Genomic DNA, 23,862 nt, shown 5'->3' with positions numbered 1-23,862 from the left:
TTGGCATAATAATGACATTCTTAATATGCACTTGCCATATGTCAATAGAAGTCTGCAATGAAAAACAAAGCATTTTTATGGCAGGCTTGAACTCAAGCTAGACTGATTTGGAAAAGCATGTACTACAGTTGAACTGGAAATCAAATTGGAAGATGTAGCCTACTTATGACTGAAAGACATTGAAAACGTCGGCAATAGTTGATTAGTAGCCTGTGGGGAGCAGTCAGGAAAATTGGATTCTGACTCATTTTGAGCTCCAGCCGCGGGTCTCCAAGTTTGATTGGCGTCAACACTTGTTGCTGATGTGAAGCGCTGCTGCGCTAAAGAGGAGGTTCAGTCCAACGGCGGGTTACAACGTCAACGTTCAGCCCACCAAAATATTTTGTGAGCACAACTAGAGAAAGAACATAAAATGAGTTTGGACGCGAATTACACTGGTAATGGCAGCGGTGAACGAGGACAAGCAGGGGCGACGGAAGAGGTCAAGGCGGGGGGACACTTTGCGCTTGTCAAAGCGGCAGTATTGGGGCTGATTTTTGTCCTGGCCACCTGTGGTAATATGTTCCTTCTGCACGCTATGTGGAAGAAACGAAAGAGGAACACTCGGACACATCTGTTCCTCCTGCATCTGTGCATAGCAGACTTGGTGGTCGCATTCTTCCAAGTCCTGCCGCAGTTCTCCATGGAGATTACGCACCACTTCCGGGGCTCCGACTTCGTTTGCCGGGCGGTTAAATACCTCCAGGTAGTAGGTATGTTCGCTTCTACCTACATGATCGTAGCCATGACCATAGACCGATACCACGCCGTCTGCAGACCCATGGTTTCGTTCTTCAAGAGCTCGTTCCGGAGGTACCTAGCCATCGGCGCGGCGTGGCTTGTCTCTCTCGCTTTCAGCACGCCACAAATTTTCATATTTTCTCTCCAAGAGGTGGAGGATAACCTGTACGAATGCTGGGCTACCTTCATAGAACCTTGGGGAGGCAAGATCTACATCAGCTGGATCACTTTATCGGTGTTCCTTCTACCAGTAACGATACTGCTCTATTGCCAAATCAAAATCTGCTTTACCATTTATTTCAACATTAAAAAAAAGTCATTGCAGGCTACCGAGAGCCAACGCCGCGCAGGCACCAAAGGGATGTCAAGTGCAATGCTAAAAACGGTGAAAATGACGTTTGTCATTATTATTGTTTACACCATCTGTTGGAGCCCGTTCTTCGTGGTCCAGCTGTGGTCTGCCTGGAGTCCAAGTAACGTGCCTATAAACGGTCAGTCAGTCACACAAGAGAAACTTACACATTTAGTATCATAGTAAACTATTAAATGCAATCAATATTATAATTTAATTGTAATCCAGCCAAATGTTTTGTAGCATTATAATTCAATATGCAATGTTTATGCCTCTGCATAGGCCAGTAAACCTACTTCACACCATTGAAGCCTCTCTTCTCCAACTTTTCTCTCCTTCTCCTTTCCTTTCTCCTGTTCTCTTCTGCTTTCTCTTTTCCTGTCCTCTCCCCCAGGACCAGTGTTTGTTATCATCATGTTGCTGGCTAGCCTAAACAGCTGCACCAATCCCTGGATCTACCTCTGCTACAGCTAAGACATATTAGAGATGACCTTCTTGGGAGAGGAAATCCACCTCCCAGTAGACAAATGGATTGTTATCCTACACAAACAACACACTGCCAAAATTAAACTACACACTATAAACTGTTGATCGGTCTAAGCTAAAACAGCCATGTCATAAACAAACCTAAAACATCATTTAGTTTCCGTTTACAGAGGCCAAAACTGATAGACGAGCAATGCCCATGGGCTACAGGATGGTATCGTGCCTGGCACTGTTGTTTAAAACATCCATAACCTTATTAAATTCACATCTACTGGCAGCTTGACCCGTATTCAGGCATAAGCTGAACCATGTGTCTGCTCCTCACAAGAGATGAGTTTGGTCAGGCAGATGCAGGATGTCTTGGGACTTCCTTTGTTGAAAGTTATGAGGCTCATGCTATTGTTTGGATGTTGAACTGAATGAAGTTTGGAGAGTGTAGTATGGATTCAGCCAACCATGAAGCTAATCTCAGCCTTCGTCAGTCATAGTTCCTGGTCCAAAACTGGTCTGCATTGATATTAGCGAGCTTTTAGGATACACTCATGCACTCATCTGTACAATTTGCTTAGGTTAAACCGTGTGTATATTGAGTTTTTTGTTGTTGTCTACTATTGTTCTTTGCCACAGTTGTTTTACTCAACTGTAGAGTTTTAGACCAGAGACTATTCTTTAATATATCTGAGGTTTAAACATATTTTCGTAGACTTCATGGCTTGGTTCTTGTTCTGACATGTGAAATGTGCCTTTTCTAAATTGTGTCAAAAATATTTTAAAATGTGTCATAGCAAAGGGAAGGGTCTCATGTAAAATATACTTTCTACTTTTATTTGCAAATAATGTAAAACCATTTTTAATGTTTTAATGTATAGTTTTAATTGGGGGATTTTCTGTAGAATGATGGAAAGTAATATACCAAACTTAAGCAGGTTCTTTCTTAAAGCATTGGATACCACTGACTACCATGCAAATTGAATAATTTCATTTAGTCATTTAGCAGACACGCTTATCCAGAGCGACTTACAGTAAGTACAGGGACATTTTTCCCAAGGCAAGTAGGGTGAAGTGCCTTGCCCAAGGACACAACGCAATGTGCACAGGCCGGGAATCGAACTGGCAACCTTCAGATTACTAGCCCGTGGCTCTACCCACTCAGCCACCTGACACCTGACTACAACTCAAATTAAAACAATTATTGTGCTCCCTACCTGCCCTGTGCCTGCATTGCAGAGAAAAACAGTACTCTGCTTATTGGTCCAGTATGTGCTCGTGTCAGTCAGAGTTAATTATGTTGTTTATCTAACATCTGGGTGGAAATATATGATACAATTATGTGTCAGTGCTAATCATACACGTTTGAAGAAACTGGTTCTCTCCTTTCACTTGAAAACCATTGTTGCCATTTCCTCAGGTGTATCTCTAACTCACTTAGACAGAGCATGAGGTCTTTCAAGTCTGATAATGACTGTTCTTTAGATCGAGGATAATGAGCTGGTGCTACAAGACAGAGCCTTAGTTTGACAAAGATGGATTAGGAGAATCGTGTATTAAAACCATCTCATCCTAGATCATAAATGGTGGGATGCATCAATATTAATGTGTACTTCTGGATATAGCCATCTGAAAAGTATAAAATAGTACAGCCGTAATCCTCACCTCATGTTGTAATTTGTCTTACAACCCAAGCAAACCCAATTACCCCAGAGGAAACCCATGCATATGATTCCTTCTTCATACAGGCTCTTAAGGGGATTGTTTGATATATTCAAAGTATTTTTCCTCTTGTCAAAATGCCAGGATTAGTTCTGATTTGACTGGCATTACGCTTTGATAAAATCAACCACGCAACATGAAAATATTATAATCATAATTTAACTTTCATTAGAGAGCAATGCCCCCCCCCCCCCTTCCCTGAATTCTGTTTGCAAAGACTAATGAATAAGCAGAGTTTGGAGATCTCCTGTGTCACAGGTTCAGCTGAAAGGACCCAAACAGTTCATTGGAAGGAAAAAAACATGTCTATTTCTATAGAGGAGGAAAGTATAACAGAAGAGACTGAAGCCAGGCCTCTCATTGCTAGTACCAGCCTTCTCAATGTCAAGGCACTTTTTGCTAACTGCATTCTGTAGGTAAGTCTATCAACGACTTACCTACAGACCTCTTGTCGTATGTTATTTCGAATAAAGCGTAACTCATTTGATGGTGCAGCCCTGTGTTGCACCACTGTGTATGGTTGTTCGTATTGTCATTATTTACGGTTTTCGAAAGGATAAAACTAGTTAGTAACATATCCAGTTTGTGTCCTCTGTTTGGATGGGGTGTAACTGTTCCACCATTCAGGGCACCTCTCTCTGCTCTTATCAGGGCTGTATGCTGTAGTCTCAGAGCCCATGGCTGTCTGCAGTCTAGATAGCAGCCTGGAACAGGATTAGTTCTCTTACTGGGCCTGAGACACAAGATTTCTGGTGATTCAGACCAAGCCCCAGGCCTGAAGAACCAGGACACTGGTCACCCTGCCGTGAGAGCTGTGAGCTCATAGAATATGTCATACTCATGAAGAAATGCTGAGGGCACAAGAGCATTGAACTGGAACATACAAACACTATACCCAGTCTTCTGTTGTTCCAGGCCAATTATTTGAGGGTAATTATTCCATCTAAAGTATATACCATTTTCTGTTATTATACTGAGACATGCATATACAAAGGGGAGTCAAGGCAATTTTTTTTGTTGATAACATTACATGAGCTATTGTTGATGTTGTTTCCAATAAGGCGGTCCAGTAAACTGTGGTTAAAGCCAAGGTAGTATGCTAGACAATTAATAATATTGAATGGAGCTGTTTTGGCACTGAGGGACCAGACAAGAAACTCCCTCTAATCAGAGTGTAGATAAAAAAATCAATACCCTTATTTACTGGAACATGTGACACTTAAAACAGTATCCCACTGTCTCCAGCATCATAAAATGAAACAGACATTGTCAATACTTTCCACATCCAGTAGAGTGGTAGACCAACCAATATGTGTAAAAGAAATGACCTTGTTATGAAACATCATCCAATTCAAGACACTGCATTTGAATAACACATTAAAATCTAAACATAAGCTTTAAAACCGCTGGAAATGTTGATTCATACAAGAGTAATGGAACATTTAAATAACTGACGACACAAACCTCTCAGAGATAAAATTAGAAACTCGTATCATTATACAGAAGTCCTGGTGCACTTCACTGATCAGAGACGATATACTATATCCCACAAAAATGGAATGCTTGATATGAGAACAGACAACATACATCCCACATTAAGAAGACTCCCCTGATGATATCTCATGAGGAGATGGTTGGGGATGCAAGACTCACTGGCTACTACAGTGTATTGCTTCAACTCTCAGAGCTACAGTGCCACCAAGTGGAAGATGTATGACTAACACACACACACACACACACGTCATTAAATTAAACAGCCAAAAAACGACATACACTACAAGACTTCAAAGCAACACAGACGAAATATAATCCTCCAAGACTCTCTGTTTCTCATCGAACACCACGCTGTGTCTTTTCAGATGAGCAATCTCGCTCTCCAGAGAGTGGATCTTGGCCACGGTGGTCTCCTCTCGTCTGTCCAGCTCAACGATCTTAGCGTGCAGGCTCATGATCCGGCTCCACAGCTGCTCTCTGTCCGTGTCCTGTCTGGAGTAGGAGTGCTCGTATGCACACATATGCTCAGCCTCGCCTGGCACCACCCACTCCCTGAAGCTGGGGTCGTCTGGTTGACCCTCCCCCTTCAGCTCCACAGGGACTATCCTAAACATCTGTCCCTCCAGGACAGCTGGAAGGGTCTGTCTCTCTGAGACGGGGCCCAGGGACTCACAGCGGAGTAGGGTTACTTCAGCGGTGGTGGAGTCTGCCTGCTGGGTCTCCACATCTACAGACCGAACCGAGCAGGACAAAGGCAGAGCCCCTTCGATGTCTCCAGGTAGCTGGCTGGAACAGCCAAACACCTCTGTCTGGGTCTCTGAGGGCAACACTTCATCTAAAGCAACCTCGCAAAGGGATGATGACAGCCTTCTTTCTGAGGCTGTGGGGATAGCTGATTCGTTGTCAACAGTGTTGGGAGTACTGGGGTTGTCATTTGACAAATCAGCTGGTCTAGTTCTTCTTCTGAGGATGATTGGTTTCTTACTGGGCAGGGGGTTTGGTCTGACAGGCTGGATTTCAGAGTTGCAAGGCCTGGTCCTGGGCTTGGATGTCTTCCTACCAGGGGATCTTCCCTCCCCATCCTAACGCAGAAAAGATGTGATACTAACAACCGCAAGATAACAACATTACGGTTATTAAAGAGACAACCCCGCCTTTCATATGGGCTTTAGTCAAGTGGATAACTGCATTTTAATATATTGACTGACATACGATTATACCTCCTTTAAGTCTGCACTGACTTACGCCTTGGTTGGAAGGGAAGATGGTGGGGACTGCCGTATTTTTGAGGTATCGGATCCCCCATCTGACATCGAAGCAGTCTTCAGTGAAGTGCGCACTGCAGAGGTACTGGTGACGGCTGGGGGCCCATTCGTCTCGCCTCATGTTGTCAACCCACCTCTGCAGTCTGGCCTGATCCTGCAAAGGGAACCTACCACAGAATTGATTATGTAAAAACTTTGCCACCAAATAATCCATAGCCTACGGACATGCATTGCTTTATTTAGTCCTAGGCATGGTGTTGAACTAATTAATACTTACGGGTAAAAGCTGATTCTCTTGTTGTCTTTAGAAGCATTCCCTCCACGACTTTTGCAAACTTTTACTGCACAATAACGCGGCATGTTTGCCCTGAAGATCATTACATTTACACACAAAGACTCAATATTTTGGAAAACACTCGACTTCCTGGTGTGTTCTCACGGTTGCCAGAGGTGTAAATAATCCCTGTATATCCGTCTCTGTGAAACAAAATGAAATAGTATCCAAGGACAGTATTATGCCTATTTGTGGTTTTATTATAATTATGAATTTGTATGCAGTAAATATTGATCATCTTTGTTTTTATTTTATTACACTTATTATCAATAAATCATCTTTCGATCGTTATGCAAAAAACATGGCAACCCAAAAAGGGCTTCAGAAGCATAGCGCTCCGCCGTGGACTATGGCCGTGGAGCTTCCACGTGCTCCTGGCACGATCCAATCACAGGGATGTGAGTCACCCTCTGAAGAAACGAACCAATGGCGTTGCGATTCGTGGTGTAACTGCTTTGGCATGCAGCTGCTAAGGTTTGACAGTTTTTCGGTTCGACATCATCAGCTGGAATCTTTTCGAAGGTAACGTTACTTGCCCGAGTGTTGTCTCCTCTACTTTAAGTACCATAAGTCAATATCCTGATTTAGTTTCTATAAATATTATAGATGTTAACTCTGGTATCTTACTAGTGGTATGGACCGCTACAAACCGTTTTATTTAATTTAAATTTTACAGTACAGTAACCTAAAGTACTGTATGTCGTAACTGTAACCAACTTGCTACTAGCTATCTTGCTTGCTGAATCATCGTAACTTTTGAGCTCATGAGTGCACGTAATCTCAGTCTTTAAAAGTAACAGGTTGATACAGAAAATGAAATGACATCTGAGGTTGACTTTCAGTCTGAAATGCACACAAATATTCTAAAAAATGCTCAAAATGAAAGGAGAAGTTAAAATACCACTTTCTTAAAGCTTCTAGTTCAACACGTATTTCACACTTCATTCACACTCTCAACTGTGTCATTTGCAGACATCGGAAACTAACCGGTAACACAGACTAGACCCTCTCTTCTGCACGGGAGACCAGCTGAAGCTCCAGTATGGCCTCAACCCAGTCTGTGTTGCTGCTAGCAGTGTGCATCCTGATGATCACAGAGTTCATTCTGGCCAAGGGGGACTACTACGACATCCTGGGAGTGCCCAGAGATGCATCCCAGCGCCAGATCAAGAAGGCCTTCCACCGGCTGGCCATGACACACCACCCTGACAGAAACAAGAGCCCAGGGGCCGAGGCCAAGTTTAGGGAAATAGCAGAAGGTGAGTCTAGCCTGAGAAGCAGTCAGGTGGTCAAAACTTGGTTATGGCTGTTCTTTCTAGGTGAAAAAAACATTAAGGTCTTCACACACCTATATGCTCCCTTGTTCACATAACTGTAGAAAAGTTAATGGTGTGTCTCTGTTTCTCATTCAGCATATGAGACGCTGTCAGATGATCAGAGGAGGAAGGAGTATGACCAAGTTGGCCATGGACCATCTGATTGGGAGAGAGCAGGAGGAGGACGAAGAGGAGGAGGAGGGGGCAGCCAGCACTTCAACCACAAGCCCTTCAGCTTCAACTTTGACGACATGTTTGCAGACTTTGACTCGTTCGGCCAACAACAGCAGCAGCAGCACCACCACCAGCACTCCCACCACAAGAGGCACTTTGAGAGTCAGTTCCATGCCCACCAAGACGTCTCCCAGGGCAGACACAAGAGGCCACTCCAGGGTGGCTTTGGAGGTGAAGGACTGTTTGATGACATGTTTGAGGACTTGGAGAAGATGTTCTCCTTCAACGGTCACTCTGCAAGGACTGAGAGCAGGTTCCAGGGCTCAGCAAAGCATCACTGCAGGACAGTGACACAGCGCAGAGGGAACATGGTGACAACATACACAGACTGCTCTTGAGGCAACGCCTAGCCCACGCTCTGCCCAGATACATCCCCCCCTCACCGCCCAAACGCAGAGGCCCTACTGTGTTTTCTAGAAAGGATTGGCTATTTAAGTAAGATGGGGACAGATCAGCTAGCCTATCAGAAGTTAGCTGAGTCTTCTCCTGTCCAAACCCTTTAAGACCTATACTTTTGTGTCATTGCTGGGAGGAAGTATTTGGACAAAGATTTTCAAACATAAAATTCCTATTTTCACTTAGGAATTAGGATTTAGCTGATTGGTTTTGTTTTTGAATTGTTGTTAAATTATCACTTTTTGAGGGAATGTGTGGTTATGATTATTATCGCTACAAACAAACAACTCTGATTTCATGGTAGAATAAGAGGTGTAGAAGCAATAATGCTCATGTTTGACCCTGTCAAGCTGGATTCATCTTTTATTTTGAAAGTCGTTGCATGTTGCGTCTGACTTAGGTTTGAATAGTTTTTGTTTACATCAGTCAGTCAGAGACTATAATATTGATGCTTTCACCCTCCATTCTCAGGATTTGGCCTACCAGATTTAGATCACAAAGTAATAAGATTTCTTCAGAGAGACGTGAGTTTCTGAGCTTTGTGATTTGATTTTTCACTTGAGAATGGTAGGGTATTGTGAATATTTTTTACCAACAGGGCACCAAAGTGCCAAACCCTTTAAGATTGTATTAATCCAATTTTGTGTTATTCAACTCAGAGGAATTCCATGTAAAACACTTCTTTACACTTCTCTTTTCTTAGAACAATCCAGAACGTAAAATATCTCAATGAAACAAAACAGTTTTGATAAATTGTATTCAGCACAGTTCACCATAATCGACTGTTACCTCGTTTGTTTGTGTAATGTTGCCTGATCTGCCTTCTGATAATGTGCAATATAGACAGCTGGCGTCATAGCTAAATTTATGTTGCCTCAGACCTTGCTGTCTTGTAAAAGATACCTGCACTTTTGCTAATTTGTGAGTGTGTGCGTGTGTGTGTGTGTGTGTGTGTTAAAAGCTGATGAGTGATTAAAAATGTTGTAAAATAAAATATTTACTGTAAGCTATGAATTGCTGCCCAGTATTTATTACTCAATCTATGACTCTTGAGTGCATTGCTTGCGATAGGAGGTTAATAAACTACAATTCCCATGACGAACATTAAAATGACGACATGCGTATGGTGGATCCTTCGAGATGTAGTCGTTTTCCGATTGTCGTAACAATAATTTACATCTTTTGAACTACAAGTCCCAGTATCTCAATTAATTTCGGCCTGCACGCAGAGTGGGCTGTTTCAATGGTGTCTTCGGGACATTGAATGACTTTGTATGACAGTGCCCACAATAAGAAGGACATAAAATCTATTCCGATCATTACATTTAGCGACAAAAGGCTTTCTGGTGTACTTGAACATGGAGGCCCTCATTCCCGTCATAAACAAGCTTCAAGATGTCTTCAACACAGTGGGAGCGGACATCATTCAGCTACCGCAGATTGCGGTCGTGGGCACCCAGGTAAGCAAACCTCGATAAGGGGGCTAAACATTTTAAATCTGTGGTGTTGCTACATCTCCTTGCATACACGAATAGAGACCACCGAGCCATTTGGCTATTTGTTTGGCTTGCTCGGTGCAATCTGATTCCAAGACATTTCAATTTTTCAAAATAATATTGCACACGACAGTGATAGTGTGGCCATCGCTGTTCAGAGACTGCTGCTCTGGCTCATCTGGAAGTAGCGCTTTGATTATCCATTTGTGGAGCTATCGACTCAATTTATTTATTGATTTTGCTCATTACCAAGGTTACCGTTTTGCAGGGCAGGTGCAGCGTATAACAGACAGTGCTCACGTCAGTTCAGCTTAATTATGTAACATCAGGCTGCATCTGTTCTCGGTTCAGCACTGTTTATCGACTCGAGATCATGACTGACCATTCTGTCTCCAGAGCAGTGGTAAGAGTTCGGTACTGGAAAGCCTGGTTGGTCGCGACCTGCTTCCACGCGGGACCGGTGTTGTGACCCGACGGCCTCTGATCTTGCAGCTGGTGCACGTCGACCCCGGAGATGTCAGAAAGAGTGATGAGAACGGTAGGCAGCACAGAAAACACATATGGACTACTTAAAGCCTAATAACGTACTGGTCTTCCATAGGCTGGTAGCTTGCATGCTGTTGGCCACTGTGACTCTCTAATAATGTCACTGTAGGCTAGAGGAGCACGATCTGGTAACGCCTCTGTTAGCCCCTATTACTGAAACGGTCTGAACTGAACGTTCAGCAAAGATGATGAAGCACACTGTTATCTGCAGGCACGGAGGGTGAAGAATGGGGGAAATTCTTGCACACCAAAAACAAGGTATGACTGTCAAATGTCAAGATATCAAAACATACATTTATTCCAGTTTATTACATGTTTATTGTTTTACACAACATGCTTGTCTTCCAGAACATTCCAAACTAAATGTTTACATTTTGTAGATATACACAGACTTTGATGAAATCCGGCAAGAGATTGAAAACGAAACTGAAAGAATCTCAGGGAATAACAAGGTGAGACAATCAGACTGAGATGTATAACTGTATTAGTTGCTCAGAACTTGAATAAACCTATTTGTAGAACTAAACAACCATGTAATCCCTATTGAAGGGTTTATCAATCCAGGATTGGGACTAATCCGGTCAGATTAATTGTCACCCTCTATAATAAAAATAAGGAGAGATAAAGATCCAGCATCTGCCTCTGTATTCTACAGGGGATTAGCGATGAGCCCATCCACCTGAAGATATTCTCCCCTCACGTGGTCAACCTCACTCTGGTGGACCTGCCAGGTATCACCAAGGTAACACCACCATAAATCACACAGGCATGCTGTAATATGTGCCGTATGATTGAGGATTAGGGGAGATGAGAGAGGGAGGGAGGGAGGGAGGGAGGGAGGGGGGAGGGAGGGAGGGAGGGGGGAGGGGGGAGGGAGGGAGGGAGGGAGGGAGGGAGGGGGGGAGGGGAGGGAGGGAGGGGGGAGGGGGGAGGGAGGGAGGGAGTAAGATGGAGGAGAGGAGGTCAGAAGGGCTGAAGACAACCTTGCTGAGGTTCATCCTTGGTGCTTCTGTGTCCTCCTCCACCAGGTGCCGGTGGGGGACCAGCCCAATGACATTGAGCTTCAGATCAAAGATCTAATCGTGAAGCACATCTCCAACCCCAACTCCATCATCCTGGCCGTCACCGCGGCCAACACAGACATGGCCACCTCTGAGGCACTCAAGGTGGCCCGCGAGGTCGACCTCGATGGTACCAATACGGCTGCCTCATATGTGTGTCTGTGGCCCAGACCTATGTTCCCTCAAGTGTAAGCTCTTCCTGTGTGTGTGTGTGTGTCTAGGCAGGAGAACCCTGGCCGTGGTGACTAAGCTGGACCTGATGGATGCTGGGACCGATGCCATGGATGTTTTGATGGGCCGGGTCATCCCTGTCAAACTGGGCCTCATTGGCGTGGTCAATCGGTACACACATCAGAACCAAGGCTTGAAATGAAGGCCCACACACACGCACTCACACACACACGCGCACACACACACACACACACACACACACACATACATACATACATATTGTACCATCATGTCAACCATCCCTCTCTGTGCTGTCTTTGTCCCTGTGTGTCCAGGAGCCAGCTGGACATCAACAACAAGAAAACCGTCGCTGACGCCATCCGAGATGAACATGCGTTCCTGCAGAAGAAGTACCCATCTCTGGCCAACAGGAACGGAACCAAGTACCTGGCCAGAACCCTCAACAGGTCTGACCCGCACGGACATACTTTTTCAATGGTGTGACTGTGACCGACCGAATGACTCAGTGAACTAACCGGGTGATGCTTGCTCCAGGTTACTGATGCACCACATCCGGGACTGCCTCCCAGAGCTGAAGACCAGGATCAACGTGCTGGCAGCCCAGTACCAGTCCCTGCTCAACAGCTACGGAGAACCTGTGGAGGACCAGAGTGCCACACTGCTCCAGCTCATCACCAAGTTCGCCGCCGAATACTGCAACACCATCGAGGGCACCGCCAAATACATAGAGACCGCCGAGCTGTGAGTAGTGCTACGACCACCACCAGCCTTCAGAGGGCGCCGTTGGCCTACCGCCGTAGATGACAATGCAATTGCAGCAGCTTGAGACTCATTTCATAGCCATGTTCACTACCTGACTGTCCTTCTGTGGTCCGGTCAGAAACATTTACATTTAGCAGACGCTTTTATCCAGACAGGTGTTATCAGGTCATGTGAGTGATGTCTGCTGGACTCTGGTTCCCACCACAGTCCTATCGTCGAGTCAAACCTGGTGCTGTTCTCTGTGCTTCAGGTGTGGTGGAGCCAGGATCTGTTACATCTTCCACGAGACGTTTGGCCGGACGCTGGAGTCTGTGGACCCTCTGGGAGGCCTTAACACCCTCGACATCCTGACCGCCATCCGGAACGCCACGGTCAGTCCTGCACAGGGGGGTCGACTGGCTACAGGGGAACCCCCCCCAGGCTCAGACAGGGTGAATGAGTGTATCTCCCTCTTGTCTCCACCTCCAGGGCCCCCGGCCCTCCCTGTTCGTGCCGGAGGTGTCGTTCGAGCTGCTGGTGAAGAAGCAGGTGAAGCGGCTGGAGGAGCCCAGCCTGCGCTGTGTGGAGCTGGTCCACGAGGAGATGCAGAGGATCATCCAGCACTGCAGCAACTACAGCACACAGGTACACACACACACACACACACACACACAGGTACACACACACATGCACAGGTACACACACACATGCACACAGGTACATACACGCACACAGGTACACACACACATGCACACAGGTACACACACGCACACAGGTACACACACACACACAGGTACACACACACACGTGCACACAGGTACACACACACACACAGGTACACACACATGTGCACACAGGTACACACACACACACAGGTACACACACACACACACGTACACACACACACAAACAACCCCTGACTATTTACTGCCTGGCGTGTGTGTGTGATCTCTAGGAGCTTCTGCGGTTCCCTAAGCTCCATGATGCCATCGTGGAGGTGGTGACGTCACTTCTGAGGAAGAGGCTTCCCGTCACCAACGAGATGGTGAGGCCGGCCTGGCGCAGGAAGATGACCCGCATCTAGACTCTAAAGTATGTCCGTCTCACTATCAGTCTGATTGTGGCTGTCTTGTTCTAGGTTCATAACCTGGTTGCCATAGAGTTGGCTTACATCAACACCAAGCACCCAGACTTTGCTGACGCTTGTGGAGTCATGAACAACAACATAGAGGTGACTGACTGCCTCTCTGTTCATTCATTGCAACACATAAGATAAAATAAAAGCCTGAATAAGGTTGTGACACCAAGCATCTTTCCAAACTGTCGTGTTCATGGATACTATGTTGTAGGAGGCCCGAAGGAACAGGATGAGAGAGTTGCCCACGTCAGTTCCCAGGGACAAGGTAAACACTGCACTGTAGCACCCACTAATGTACCCCGGTAGAATACAGCCAGGATGGAGTCGTTGATGTTTTGCATTTCCCCCTCTCATCTCCTGTATCCATCTATAGCTTCACACTCACCTGGTCAATGTCCCTGCAACTCTTTCTGCTCTTCACCTCCCCTCAGTTCTCTCTTTCTCTCTGGTTTCCTCCTCTTCTCCTTTTCCTAGTCTGCTAAAGGTCATCCAGGCCAGTCCCCCCTCCCAGTCGACCCCCCTGGCCTTGTGGAAGCAGAGGGTGCCAAGGTGGGCTCCACCCCTGGCTGGCTGTGTCTGGGCTTGGGCATGGATGTTGGCATGGTCCCTGCTCTAATCTAGTGTCATGCTACAGTATAGCACAAAAACACTGTGTTCAGATATATGTGCAGGGTGTAAGTCTGGTAGTGATTATTATGCTGATGCTGATAGAGATTTGTACTGTATGTGTGTGTGTGTGTGTCAGCTTTGTTTGTCGAGCATTCAAGATAGCTGACTATCATGCATCTTGTAGTCAACATTAGGTCGATGTTTTGTCTGACCTTCTACACTCCAGCCGTGCTCTGCTGTCCTTGCTGTTCATCATCCTGTATTAACACTCATCTCTTGCTTTCCGGGAAAGTTGAGGTGTCCGTCGTTGGGTTGTTCAGCTTGGCACTAATCAGGCTGGCTGTGGTGTTGGCCATGATTCAAAAAGGACACAACCTTGCAGATGGTGAACTGCGCTAACAGTCTTGCTAGCTTTAGAGATTGTCATTCCATGCTCTGTGCCCCCTCTCCCCCCTCTCCCCTCCCCCCCAGGCATCATCAGCTGCCCCCCCAGGAGAAGGGGAGGGGACTGGGAACTGGAGAGGCATGCTGAAGAAGGGAGATGAGGCCCCCTCCTCCGGACCAGGAAGCCCCTTGAAAGGAGCTGTTAACCTGCTGGACGTGGTAAGCAAAGATGGAGGCATTCTGTTGGTCAAAAGTCTAGGACGGGATTCTGTTGAGTCATTTGTTGAAGCTCTTCCACCCTCCCTCACTCCCCAGCCGGTGCCTGTTGCCAGGAAGCTGTCGTCAAGGGAGCAGCGGGACTGTGAGGTCATCGAGCGCCTCATTAAATCCTACTTCCTCATCGTTCGCAAGAATATCCAAGACAGGTGACCAATCACAGTCCCCTCATCGTCAACCACCTGCCTTCCTGCTTTTCACAAATACTTGTAATCTCTTCTCCATCCCCCTTTTCCCTCAAACCATTTACTTCATCTTCTACCTCAATTTTAACTAATACTTCTCTGTTCTCTCCATCCTTTCATCCCTAAAACCCCATCTTTTGTCCGCCAGTGTGCCAAAGGCAGTGATGCACTTCCTGGTGAACCACGTGAAGGACAGCCTCCAGAGCGAGCTGGTTGGTCAACTTTACAAGTCCGGCCTCCTCAACGACCTGCTGACTGAGTCGGAGGACATGGCCCAGAGACGAAAGGAGGCTGCAGATATGCTGCAGGTATGGGAACTCCCCCTCGTCTCACCTAGACCAATCAGTATTCAGACTTCGAACCTCTTTGAATACTATGAAAATTCACAATTTACCGCACGTTGTTGACGTAAAGAGATGTTATTTGTTGTCACGTAGTGTAGCATAGCTTTTGTACTGGCTGACCAGGCCGTCTCCTGTGTCCATAGGCACTGCAGAAGGCTAGCCAGGTGATTGCCGAGATCAGAGAGACGCACCTGTGGTGAGGACCTGCTCCGCCCATCTTCTTATCATGCCTGGAAGGAGGTCTACGTTTATTCATCTTGTCTAAAGGACTCCAAATTGCCAAATGTTCAAATGCACTGTTGTCACAGTTACATTCAAGAGTATATAAACTGTCAGCGTTTAGAGTCATGGGAGGATGTTGATATTGTGTATGGGAAAGCCAAATACTATGTCTGTGAGAGACAGAAGGATTCCTCTGTTAAAGTGCACTATTGCGGTTTAGGTAGTATGAACATTTAGGAATTAAGGACCAGGGTTTCATGGAGGGGTTCATGAAGGCTAAACCGTGTCATTCTTACAAAATGATCCCTCATGTAAATGTTACTGTGTTTTGGAGGTTAGACGTCAGGGAAACCACTGGCCTGCGTTAAGTTCCATTCCTTCAAGAATGGGTTGTTCTCTGCGACCTACATTAAAAGAACACCAGCCATGCACCCTGTAGAAATACTACGGAACTCACTTGGCTTGATTTCATACGCTGTTTATCCCACTTCATGTATAGAGAACACTTAAATACTGTAAGCCCACATTGCATTTTATTTATAAATGTGCTTATTTAAATGTGATTATGTCTTCATCTTTGGTGTTTACTGTACATGTGTGCAGCTCATATGTAAAATGGTGCTCTGTTTGTTTTTCATTAAAAAAGATTTTACTTCCCAAAATGAAATGGCTTAGTGCTGTTTTGGCACCTGTGGTGTTTATTAAGTAGCAGAGATGGCATCAAATATCTCTGATCCATGGCGAACTATAAACGCGCTGGTACTTTGTGGAAACAGCCTTCAAGGCAGTACCATATAGGAGGATTTTGATGCAACATAACTGATTTGTCATGGCTCCTCCACTTTAATAATGATCTCTAAGAGTGCAGAGGTAAGAGTTTATTTCATATTCTTACGAGTTACGAGAAAACATCTATACAAGGCGCAAGATGCTCATATTTTAATATAATGGACATTTTGTCTGGCATGAGCTCATATATACAATATCCCTTTACACAGGTTATAAATGAAAATCACAATCAAAAGCAATGATCTCTTTATTGTTTGTATCTACATGTACAGAAAACTGCAATTGGACATTTCCATCACTAGCGTGTACGGTGACAACAACAACAATAAGCCCATATGGGTCCTCTGGATTCCTGGAGGCTTCCTGCTTCCTGTCTGTCTTTACCTCAGCCGGCCCGCCTTGCCCTTGCCTCTGCCTTTGGCACTGTTCAACAACACATAATCCAGAAATCAGGGCACGTGTGTATCTTTGTTGGATCAGGGATAGATAAACGTTAAAATTGGTGTGAGGAATACTTTGAAGGTTGAGAGAAAACGGAAAGAAAGAGGAAAGTCAACAGAAAATGGAGAGATAAAGAGAGAAAGTAAACCGAAAGTGAGGGAGAATGGATAGCTTTAGAAAAGAGCCATACTCGGGGAGTCATGCGATTGGTGGAGAGGGAGGGCAAATCTTGCACACGCACCACGGGGGTTAGTGAGGACTATCATGAGTAGCAGGTGATCGTGTCCTATTGTTAGCTGTCTTACCTTGAAGCTCTGCTCTGCTCGCAAACTATCACCATTATCATTACCCTTAAGTATAAAAGATTTTTTTACCTGGTAGCCTGGACTATAAATAGTATGAAAAGAAAACTTGTTACCTGCCATGAACGTTCTCCAGAAAACACAGAACACTCAACTCAGCTAGTTAGGATCACGATCTGACCAAACTACTAGCTTCTAGATGGAGGGATGAATGAAGGAGTGAAGGTGTGAATAAAGGGCTGTCTATTTGGAGGATGTCAATGTGAATTGACATGGAAGTTTCTAGATGAATGACAGGAATCAAAGAAGGAGCCACAGAACAGACTGGTCATCTTAGGATCATCCAGCACCAAGATCCTAACGCTTTCTCCTCTGTCACATGACAGGCTGGGTTACATGATGAGAGTCTACCCCACCTGGGATCATGTGACCTTAAAATGCCTTGGGGGTGAAGCTGGGCAGGATAGAGAATGTTCTGGAAAACAACTGAGCCTCTGCACACCACTCTAGGTCTGAGGGAAAGGGATGCAGATACACAGTAGGCAATAGGACCCATACCATTCCTAGTTCCCTCAGGTCTTAGAGCCGTGGCAAGAAAATGAGCCCAGCGATTGAATTGGCACTGGGCAACCCCCAGTTTACAATGTCCTGATTGTATTTGTGAGGCTTGTTGCTCTTAAACCAAATGTTGGGAATCTCAATTTGGGACCTGCCTACCCCAGGCGGTTTAAAGGAGAAAGTGACCAGTGTGACTCTGAATCTTACCTTTGGTGGTCCTGAACTCTGGCCAGGAGCTGATTAATCTGTGGAGGACACATAGCGAAGGCTGGCTGAGACCGGGGCACGAACACACAGACTCACACACACAGACTCACACACACAGACTCACACACACAGACTCACACACACAGACTCACACACACAGACTCACACACACATACACTTGGAAGGAGACCCCCCCCAGAGAGATCTGGGACACAGCCTAAACCATCCTCCTCACTTGGCCTTACAGAGCGCTTCTTTCACCTGAGGTCTGACTGAGGTCCACTTGAGCATGGTAGTCTTTGTTCACTTGCCGCTACAGTAGCATGTGTCATCAGAGACAGCACGTGCCACATCCCTTTCACCTGTGGTTGGTTCAGTTGTCCAGCTGTGATCCTGGAGGGTTGTTTACTACTTTCTTGAACAGACAGTACCTCTGTGTCTACACCAGCAAATAACCTCTCAACTTCCATAGACCATCCCCTGTCATCCAACCTGTTCACCTTAAGTCCATCTGACCAGGTGGCCTGGCAGGTAAACGTGACCCCGACTTTAAACAAACAAGCAACGTCTCACTCAAGCGAGCGCTACGGGACATGGGGCAACGCGGCGAGACAACCGAACGAGGTGACCCCCTCGGCAGCGTCTACTCACAACTTCTGCTGCTCGTTGATGCGAGTCTGGTACACGTTCATCTGCAGGCAGGTCACAGCAGGTTTCAGAGAGGACAGTCTCAGACAGCCACGCAGGCCAGCACAGAGGAACTCTTTAGCACTGAATCAATCTTGTGGCTTTTTATTACCACCATCAGAATTCCTGCTGTGTATTTTGAGTGTGGTGTGCGTGTAGCAGTTTTTTTTATTTATCGTGTCTCCAAAGTTAACCATAGCGTTCTCATCATCAGGCCTTTTTCATTGAGGGGGATAAAGAATTAAAACATTGAATAACGTTGCTCTCTGTCTCGTGTCTGATCAACTCACGTCATATTTCTGTTTCTTCAGCTTCTCGCTGAGGTCGAACTTCTCGGCCTCCAGCTCCATCATCCACTGCCACAGCTCATTGGCCTTCTCCCTACAGGGAACCATCCAATAGCAGACAAGCAGTCAGGACATGTGATTTTGCTGGTGCTCCACTTGGGCTTTCGTTCATTGAGAGAGCACTGGGCCAACTTCAAACATGGACTGTGTTCAATGTGGATATAAGTCATCCAACACAAGGTGTTGAGGTAAGAGGTCAGGGGTGAGAGGTCAGGGGTGAGAGGTCAGGGGTGAGAGGTCAGGGCTTACTTGAGTTTGTCCTCGCTGAGGTGGTCAATGCTGAGTGGCTTCCTCCTGTCAGCCAGAATCTTCTTCTTCTTCTCTCTCTCTGTTTGTTTCTTGGCTCCCTTCTTGCCTTCTTGCTGTATTAGGAAAGGAAATGATAGTGAATGTGAGACAGAGACAGAGTAAGTTACAGAGAGAAATGCAAACATAAATTAGACACAATAGTTTAGACCTCCACTAGATGGCAGTTGTGCACCGTATAATAAGACTGATTGCCTGACAAGCAAAAAGCAGGCCCTTAATCAAATGTGTGAGAGTATGTGCTGGGTGAAAAGTTACCCTCTGCTGGACTCCTCCAAATTGGTGAGTCTTGGTGGTGAGAGCTTTCTTCTTCTTGGCATCATCATCTTGCTTCTTCCGCTGCTCCTCCATCTCCTTCCTCTCCTTCTCCTCCTGCAGGGGTGAGACGATGGGGGAGGAACTTGAGAGGTCAGACCCAGCGACAAGGCCTCAGAGCTGTCGCACGGCTGACCGACTCACCGCCAGACGAGCCTGCCTCTCCTTCTCCTGCTCGGCACGAATCCTCTGCTGCTCCGCTCTCTCCGTGCGACGCTTCTCCTGCACGCACACGCACACAGGAAGAAGGTCACGTGACACCATTGAGACTCGCTGGTCAGTCTGGTGTGGGTGTCCAGGTCGTGCAGGTGGACAGGTGAGGCGAGAGGGGAGACGGATGAGGACGTACGATCCTGTTGACCAGGGCGATGAGCTCCCCCTCATCCTTCTTCCTCTGGATGAAGTGAGCCTCGATCAGAGACGTCAGCTCCGCCGTGTCCTTCTCCTGGCGCTTCCTGTGGATGTCCTGGAAACACACACACACACATGGATGTGACTGGTGTTTTGCATAACATTACTTTAGCTTCTACATATTTTAGATAAGAAGTAATATGACGTGATCGCTCACGTCAAAGTCGACTTTGTCCCCCCCCTCGGGTATCTTGGGGGCAGCAATGTTTGGCACAAACATCCTTAAAAAAAGACATCCTGGTAAGCCTGCAACAGTGACATCTGTACCTCCTGTCCAGAGGTCATGTGCACCATCACACTTACTTTGGTTTGGGTTTCGACTCATCTGCAAATGACAAGAAAACAAAGCAATCGGGTTTAATTTAAAGTAGAGAAGGCCCAAGTGTAGAGTGGTCCCAGTGTCTCAGTGGCCCAGCTACCTTTGAAAAATCTTGAAGTTTTGAAACAGTTTTCCCATACCTATATAGGTTTGGAAAAGTAAATCGAGAGCTGTTTTTTCAAAACTTAATATTTTTCAAAGCTACATCTGAAGTTACCTTCAGTTGCCTCAGCTGTTCATGAGACAAAAAGAGAAAAGAGGGCTGATCTTAGACTGAGACAATCAAATACAGAGGTAAGTTCATTACGTAACTAGGTTACGGTATAAATCAGAGGCAACGCTCACCTTGAGTTTCTCCTGGTTGCACAGAGCAGCAGAGCATGACCAAAAAACAACAACAGGAAGTGTTATCAATGACAGGAAATCATTTAATCCATCAATGATCCAAAAAAAAGGACCAAGACATACCTTCCTCGACTGCGTCAATGAAGATTGGAAATAAAGAGAACACCAGAATCAATCATCTTAACAGACATGGTAAAGGATTGATATGTAGACAAAAATTTGAAGGGTCGTTATTGGTCATTGATATACCTTTCTCCTCTGTAGATGGAAGCCCAACAGATAAGAGGGGCCGGAAGATAAACAGAGCAGAGTTAAAAGAAACCAAAAAACAGATTATTGAGTTATCCCTTTAAATACTACTTGCAGCCTGTCATTAAGGAGTTTGAAAATTGTATACAGACTTGGCATCCACAGCAGAGATAATAAGGGATGGAGTGATGCTGAGACACACTCAATGTTCTGACAGTTGGTATGAACAAGAATGGTATGGAACAGCTATTAGACGCCAAAGATAAAGTGTCCATGCTTAGGATGCATCCATTTGTGTAAGTGATATTTTGAACACGACAGTCAACAGACAAGTGAGCATGGAGTATATTTGGAGTATGGATCATGGAGTACAAGTATATTTAAAATACAATGGATGAAATGGACATAAAACGTGCAGGTCCTCTAGTAATTGTAAGCTATTCTTTTAAACAAATCATATGTCATCAATGAATGTATGCCTATCACAGCTTAGGCACACCATGAAGCCATATCTTTGGACGGTGTAAACGTACGTCCAAAAACTATCATGACACATAGGGGTAAACTAAAAAGACACTGTGCACTCATGTATACAGTAGAACGACAGTGACATGCTGTTAAATGACAGTGCTCTGCAAGTAGCTTAGATACGCCAAACCAACAGTTACCTTCCTCTGCAGGGGTAGGCTCTATAGTAAAGGATGCGAGAGAGATAAGTGCATCAGACGGCCGCTGGTTATGTAGTCACTTGTACATATTTGATAGTATAGCAGAAAAGGTCTGTTGATTGTTGCCTATTGCTGGAGTACTCATAGAAGAGAGCTAAGGAAACCGTTACCTTCTATGGCCGGGGGTGGTTCTGTTAGGGAAGCACAGGACTGATTAGTGAGGATTCAAAGCATGAAAACAAATAAACATCATAACACATGCTGTATGTATTTGTCAGTAGATGGAAATAGAAGCTTTACCTTCGACAACAGGTGGTGGCTCTGTTGTGAAGATGTTAGAATAAAAGCGGCAGAGAGCAGAAAGCTTGTTATCTAAACCTTTTCTGAAATACACACAGGCTCAATGTAATTTGAAAGCTGAGATCATTACAAAAATAGACGTTGGTGTTTTACCTTCTACTGCAGGTTCTTGTGTAAGGATATGTATATGAGTGGTGGATCGTTGAAGCAGGACGACAATCCACCAATGATGAAGTATGGAAAAGACAACTCATCAGTGTTGTATGAGGCAGAGTATGTTCAGTATAGTTATTTTACATGGTTTTAAGTGCCAGAGTAAGCACTGCAGTGATATTTATGTGTGAAATCTGACAAAATATGCATTTACCTTCTACTTCTGGGGGCGGTTCTAAAGTGAAGTCGTTAGTCAGAGTGAAAGAAGGACATCAACATCATCAGAAATAAATATCAAATAAAAAGAGAATGATTTAAATTGCAGGTCAAAACCAGGGAACAACACCGCAAGCCTGTGACACATTTTTATACAATATGCAATTATTTATAGTTTGACATGACAGTTGGACTACATAACATAAGTTCCTAGTTGACAATAATAGAAAGGGACCCTTGGCAGTGGGTTAAAAGGCCTGTTGAGCAGCTATACTGGAGCACCATCCATACCGGCATGCGCCAAAAAAAAGGAGCCATGCGTACCTTCTACCTCAGGTGTGGACTCTATGGTAGAAGGCATGAGAATGATTAGTTCATTGATAAAAAAAAAAGGTTAATGCTTAAAATATGTTGATAAAACGTGTTAAAAATGTGAAGCAGTTAAAAGATATACCTTCTACAGCAGCAGGAGGTTCTGTTGTAAAGTCGTAGATTAGTCAGTAAGAGAGGAGTAAAGAAATACATATTTTCTGCTTATGTCATTTCAACCAAGCCAATGGTTTTACCTTCTACTTCAGCAGGTGGCTCTGTTAAAAAGCAAGATTATTGAGTGAGCTAATGAAGCACAAAGCAGACAAAGTATTACTAAGTACGACAGTATTGCATTATGTTTTGTAAAGTAAACCATATTCCATTCAGCTGTATATAATACACAATGTACACAACTATGTGTCAGCTAGGTAATTGTAAAAAAAAAAACTATAAATGAATGAGTGTTGAACAGAATTACCTTCTACTTCAGGTGCGGGTGCTACAGCAAAAACACAAGAATGATTAGGAAAGCTGGAAGCTGCCATGCATTCTGAAGATCATAACACTCTGAGTAACCTAAAGACTATTGCTATAGACAATATATATGCATTGAACAGCACAACATAGCCAACATGGAGCCAAGCTTTACCTACTTCTGCTAGGGCCTCCACAATTGTTCAGGAGACGGATTAGTGTATTAACAACGCTTTGTTCAGACAATCCATTAAGAATTAAGAGTCAGAGTTTATGTACTGTATGGCAAGTTGAGCAAGAGGAAACCATTCAGATTCAGTTCAAAGTGAATCTCATCCAAAGATCTTTGGACTTTTGGAATCTTTGGAATTACAAGCGTCTCATGCAACCTTGGTCAGAACATTGAGGTCCTTTCTAGAGTGCAAACTGTGTAAAGCATTGACAATGATATGTTGATGGACTAGAGTGATAAGACATGGACTATCCTGAACTGCTTCAGTGGGTTTGGGGTAACACGTGTCTACAAATCCCATTTAGCATGTGACCAGTCCATCCACAGAACAAGGAAGACACAACATTCAGTATTCATCATGTACATCATCGACCAAATAAACAGAGCATTTGATGCATTCAAATGAACAGTGCACAAAGTAAGACACTCAAAATACGGCCCATTCTGTATCAAAGGGTCTATGTCCATAAGACAACTCCTCAATCTCCCACAAACAAATATGATGCAAGGGTGTCAATGACTCGAGGCCTCCCACAGTGACACAGCACACAGCAGCTATGGACAGACAGCTAGAGGGTATATACAGCTGCCGGAGCCCATATGCCATGCATGCTTTTACCTTCCTCTGCTGCCTCCACCACTGGGTAGACATACAGCAATTTAGCATGTA

General features: G+C 45.0%; 5 protein-coding genes across 8 annotated transcripts; 3 read left to right on the top strand and 2 right to left on the bottom strand.

Annotated features, from left to right (window-relative positions):
• The first annotated feature begins 159 nt into the window (after positions 1–159).
• Positions 160–2,242, top strand: avpr2l (arginine vasopressin receptor 2, like). The gene is made up of 2 exons (XM_084701159.1): positions 160–1,271; positions 1,527–2,242. The coding sequence occupies exons 1-2, from the start codon at positions 413–415 to the stop codon at positions 1,604–1,606; spliced, it is 939 nt and encodes a 312-aa protein (XP_084557285.1). The 5' UTR covers positions 160–412; the 3' UTR covers positions 1,607–2,242.
• A 2,253-nt stretch (positions 2,243–4,495) lies between these two features.
• LOC146276391 (THAP domain-containing protein 5-like) lies at positions 4,496–6,508 on the bottom strand. The gene is made up of 3 exons (XM_084701158.1): positions 6,365–6,508; positions 6,068–6,254; positions 4,496–5,904 (listed from the first exon to the last, which is right to left on the bottom strand). Exons 1-3 carry the CDS (start codon positions 6,463–6,465, stop codon positions 5,113–5,115), a joined length of 1,080 nt encoding a protein of 359 aa, XP_084557284.1. The 5' UTR covers positions 6,466–6,508; the 3' UTR covers positions 4,496–5,112.
• A 332-nt stretch (positions 6,509–6,840) lies between these two features.
• LOC146276390 (dnaJ homolog subfamily B member 9-like) lies at positions 6,841–9,381 on the top strand. The gene is made up of 3 exons (XM_084701160.1): positions 6,841–6,943; positions 7,394–7,680; positions 7,834–9,381. Exons 2-3 carry the CDS (start codon positions 7,464–7,466, stop codon positions 8,307–8,309), a joined length of 693 nt encoding a protein of 230 aa, XP_084557286.1. The 5' UTR covers positions 6,841–6,943; positions 7,394–7,463; the 3' UTR covers positions 8,310–9,381.
• Positions 9,382–9,544: 163 nt separating this feature from the next.
• On the top strand, positions 9,545–15,795 carry LOC146276389 (dynamin-1-like protein). 3 transcript variants are annotated; one of them, XM_084701236.1, is made up of 19 exons: positions 9,545–9,827; positions 10,260–10,401; positions 10,621–10,667; positions 10,790–10,861; positions 11,065–11,151; positions 11,438–11,600; positions 11,692–11,812; positions 11,977–12,108; positions 12,197–12,403; positions 12,675–12,795; positions 12,893–13,048; positions 13,359–13,448; positions 13,542–13,634; positions 13,753–13,806; positions 14,016–14,090; positions 14,622–14,753; positions 14,850–14,959; positions 15,144–15,303; positions 15,483–15,795. In XM_084701236.1, exons 1-19 carry the CDS (start codon positions 9,726–9,728, stop codon positions 15,537–15,539), a joined length of 2,121 nt encoding a protein of 706 aa, XP_084557362.1. In that variant the 5' UTR covers positions 9,545–9,725; the 3' UTR covers positions 15,540–15,795. The 3 variants fall into 3 exon arrangements, 2 of the variants coding, with proteins under 2 accessions (XP_084557362.1, XP_084557361.1); XM_084701235.1 differs by lacking the exon at positions 14,016–14,090; XR_014762432.1 differs by lacking the exons at positions 14,850–14,959; positions 15,144–15,303; positions 15,483–15,795 and having other exon boundaries at positions 13,973–14,090.
• A 784-nt stretch (positions 15,796–16,579) lies between these two features.
• tnnt2e (troponin T2e, cardiac) lies at positions 16,580–20,606 on the bottom strand. 2 transcript variants are annotated; one of them, XM_084701404.1, is made up of 11 exons: positions 20,589–20,606; positions 20,461–20,475; positions 20,228–20,249; positions 20,082–20,145; positions 19,863–19,979; positions 19,658–19,735; positions 19,457–19,570; positions 19,142–19,254; positions 18,836–18,926; positions 17,859–17,896; positions 16,580–16,773 (listed from the first exon to the last, which is right to left on the bottom strand). In XM_084701404.1, exons 4-11 carry the CDS (start codon positions 20,142–20,144, stop codon positions 16,731–16,733), a joined length of 657 nt encoding a protein of 218 aa, XP_084557530.1. In that variant the 5' UTR covers position 20,145; positions 20,228–20,249; positions 20,461–20,475; positions 20,589–20,606; the 3' UTR covers positions 16,580–16,730. The 2 variants fall into 2 exon arrangements, with proteins under 2 accessions (XP_084557530.1, XP_084557529.1); XM_084701403.1 differs by lacking the exons at positions 17,859–17,896; positions 20,589–20,606 and adding an exon at positions 18,510–18,550.
• Between the last annotated feature and the right edge of the window lie 3,256 nt (positions 20,607–23,862).

The sequence above is a fragment of the Hypomesus nipponensis genome, chromosome 7 (genome assembly GCF_054491055.1).
Source record: "Hypomesus nipponensis isolate SF chromosome 7, ASM5449105v1, whole genome shotgun sequence".
In the NCBI taxonomy this organism is placed as follows: Eukaryota; Metazoa; Chordata; class Actinopteri; order Osmeriformes; family Osmeridae; genus Hypomesus; species Hypomesus nipponensis.
The sequence above is the reverse complement of the archived record's forward strand: the minus strand, read 5'-3'. Positions and strand labels throughout refer to the sequence as shown.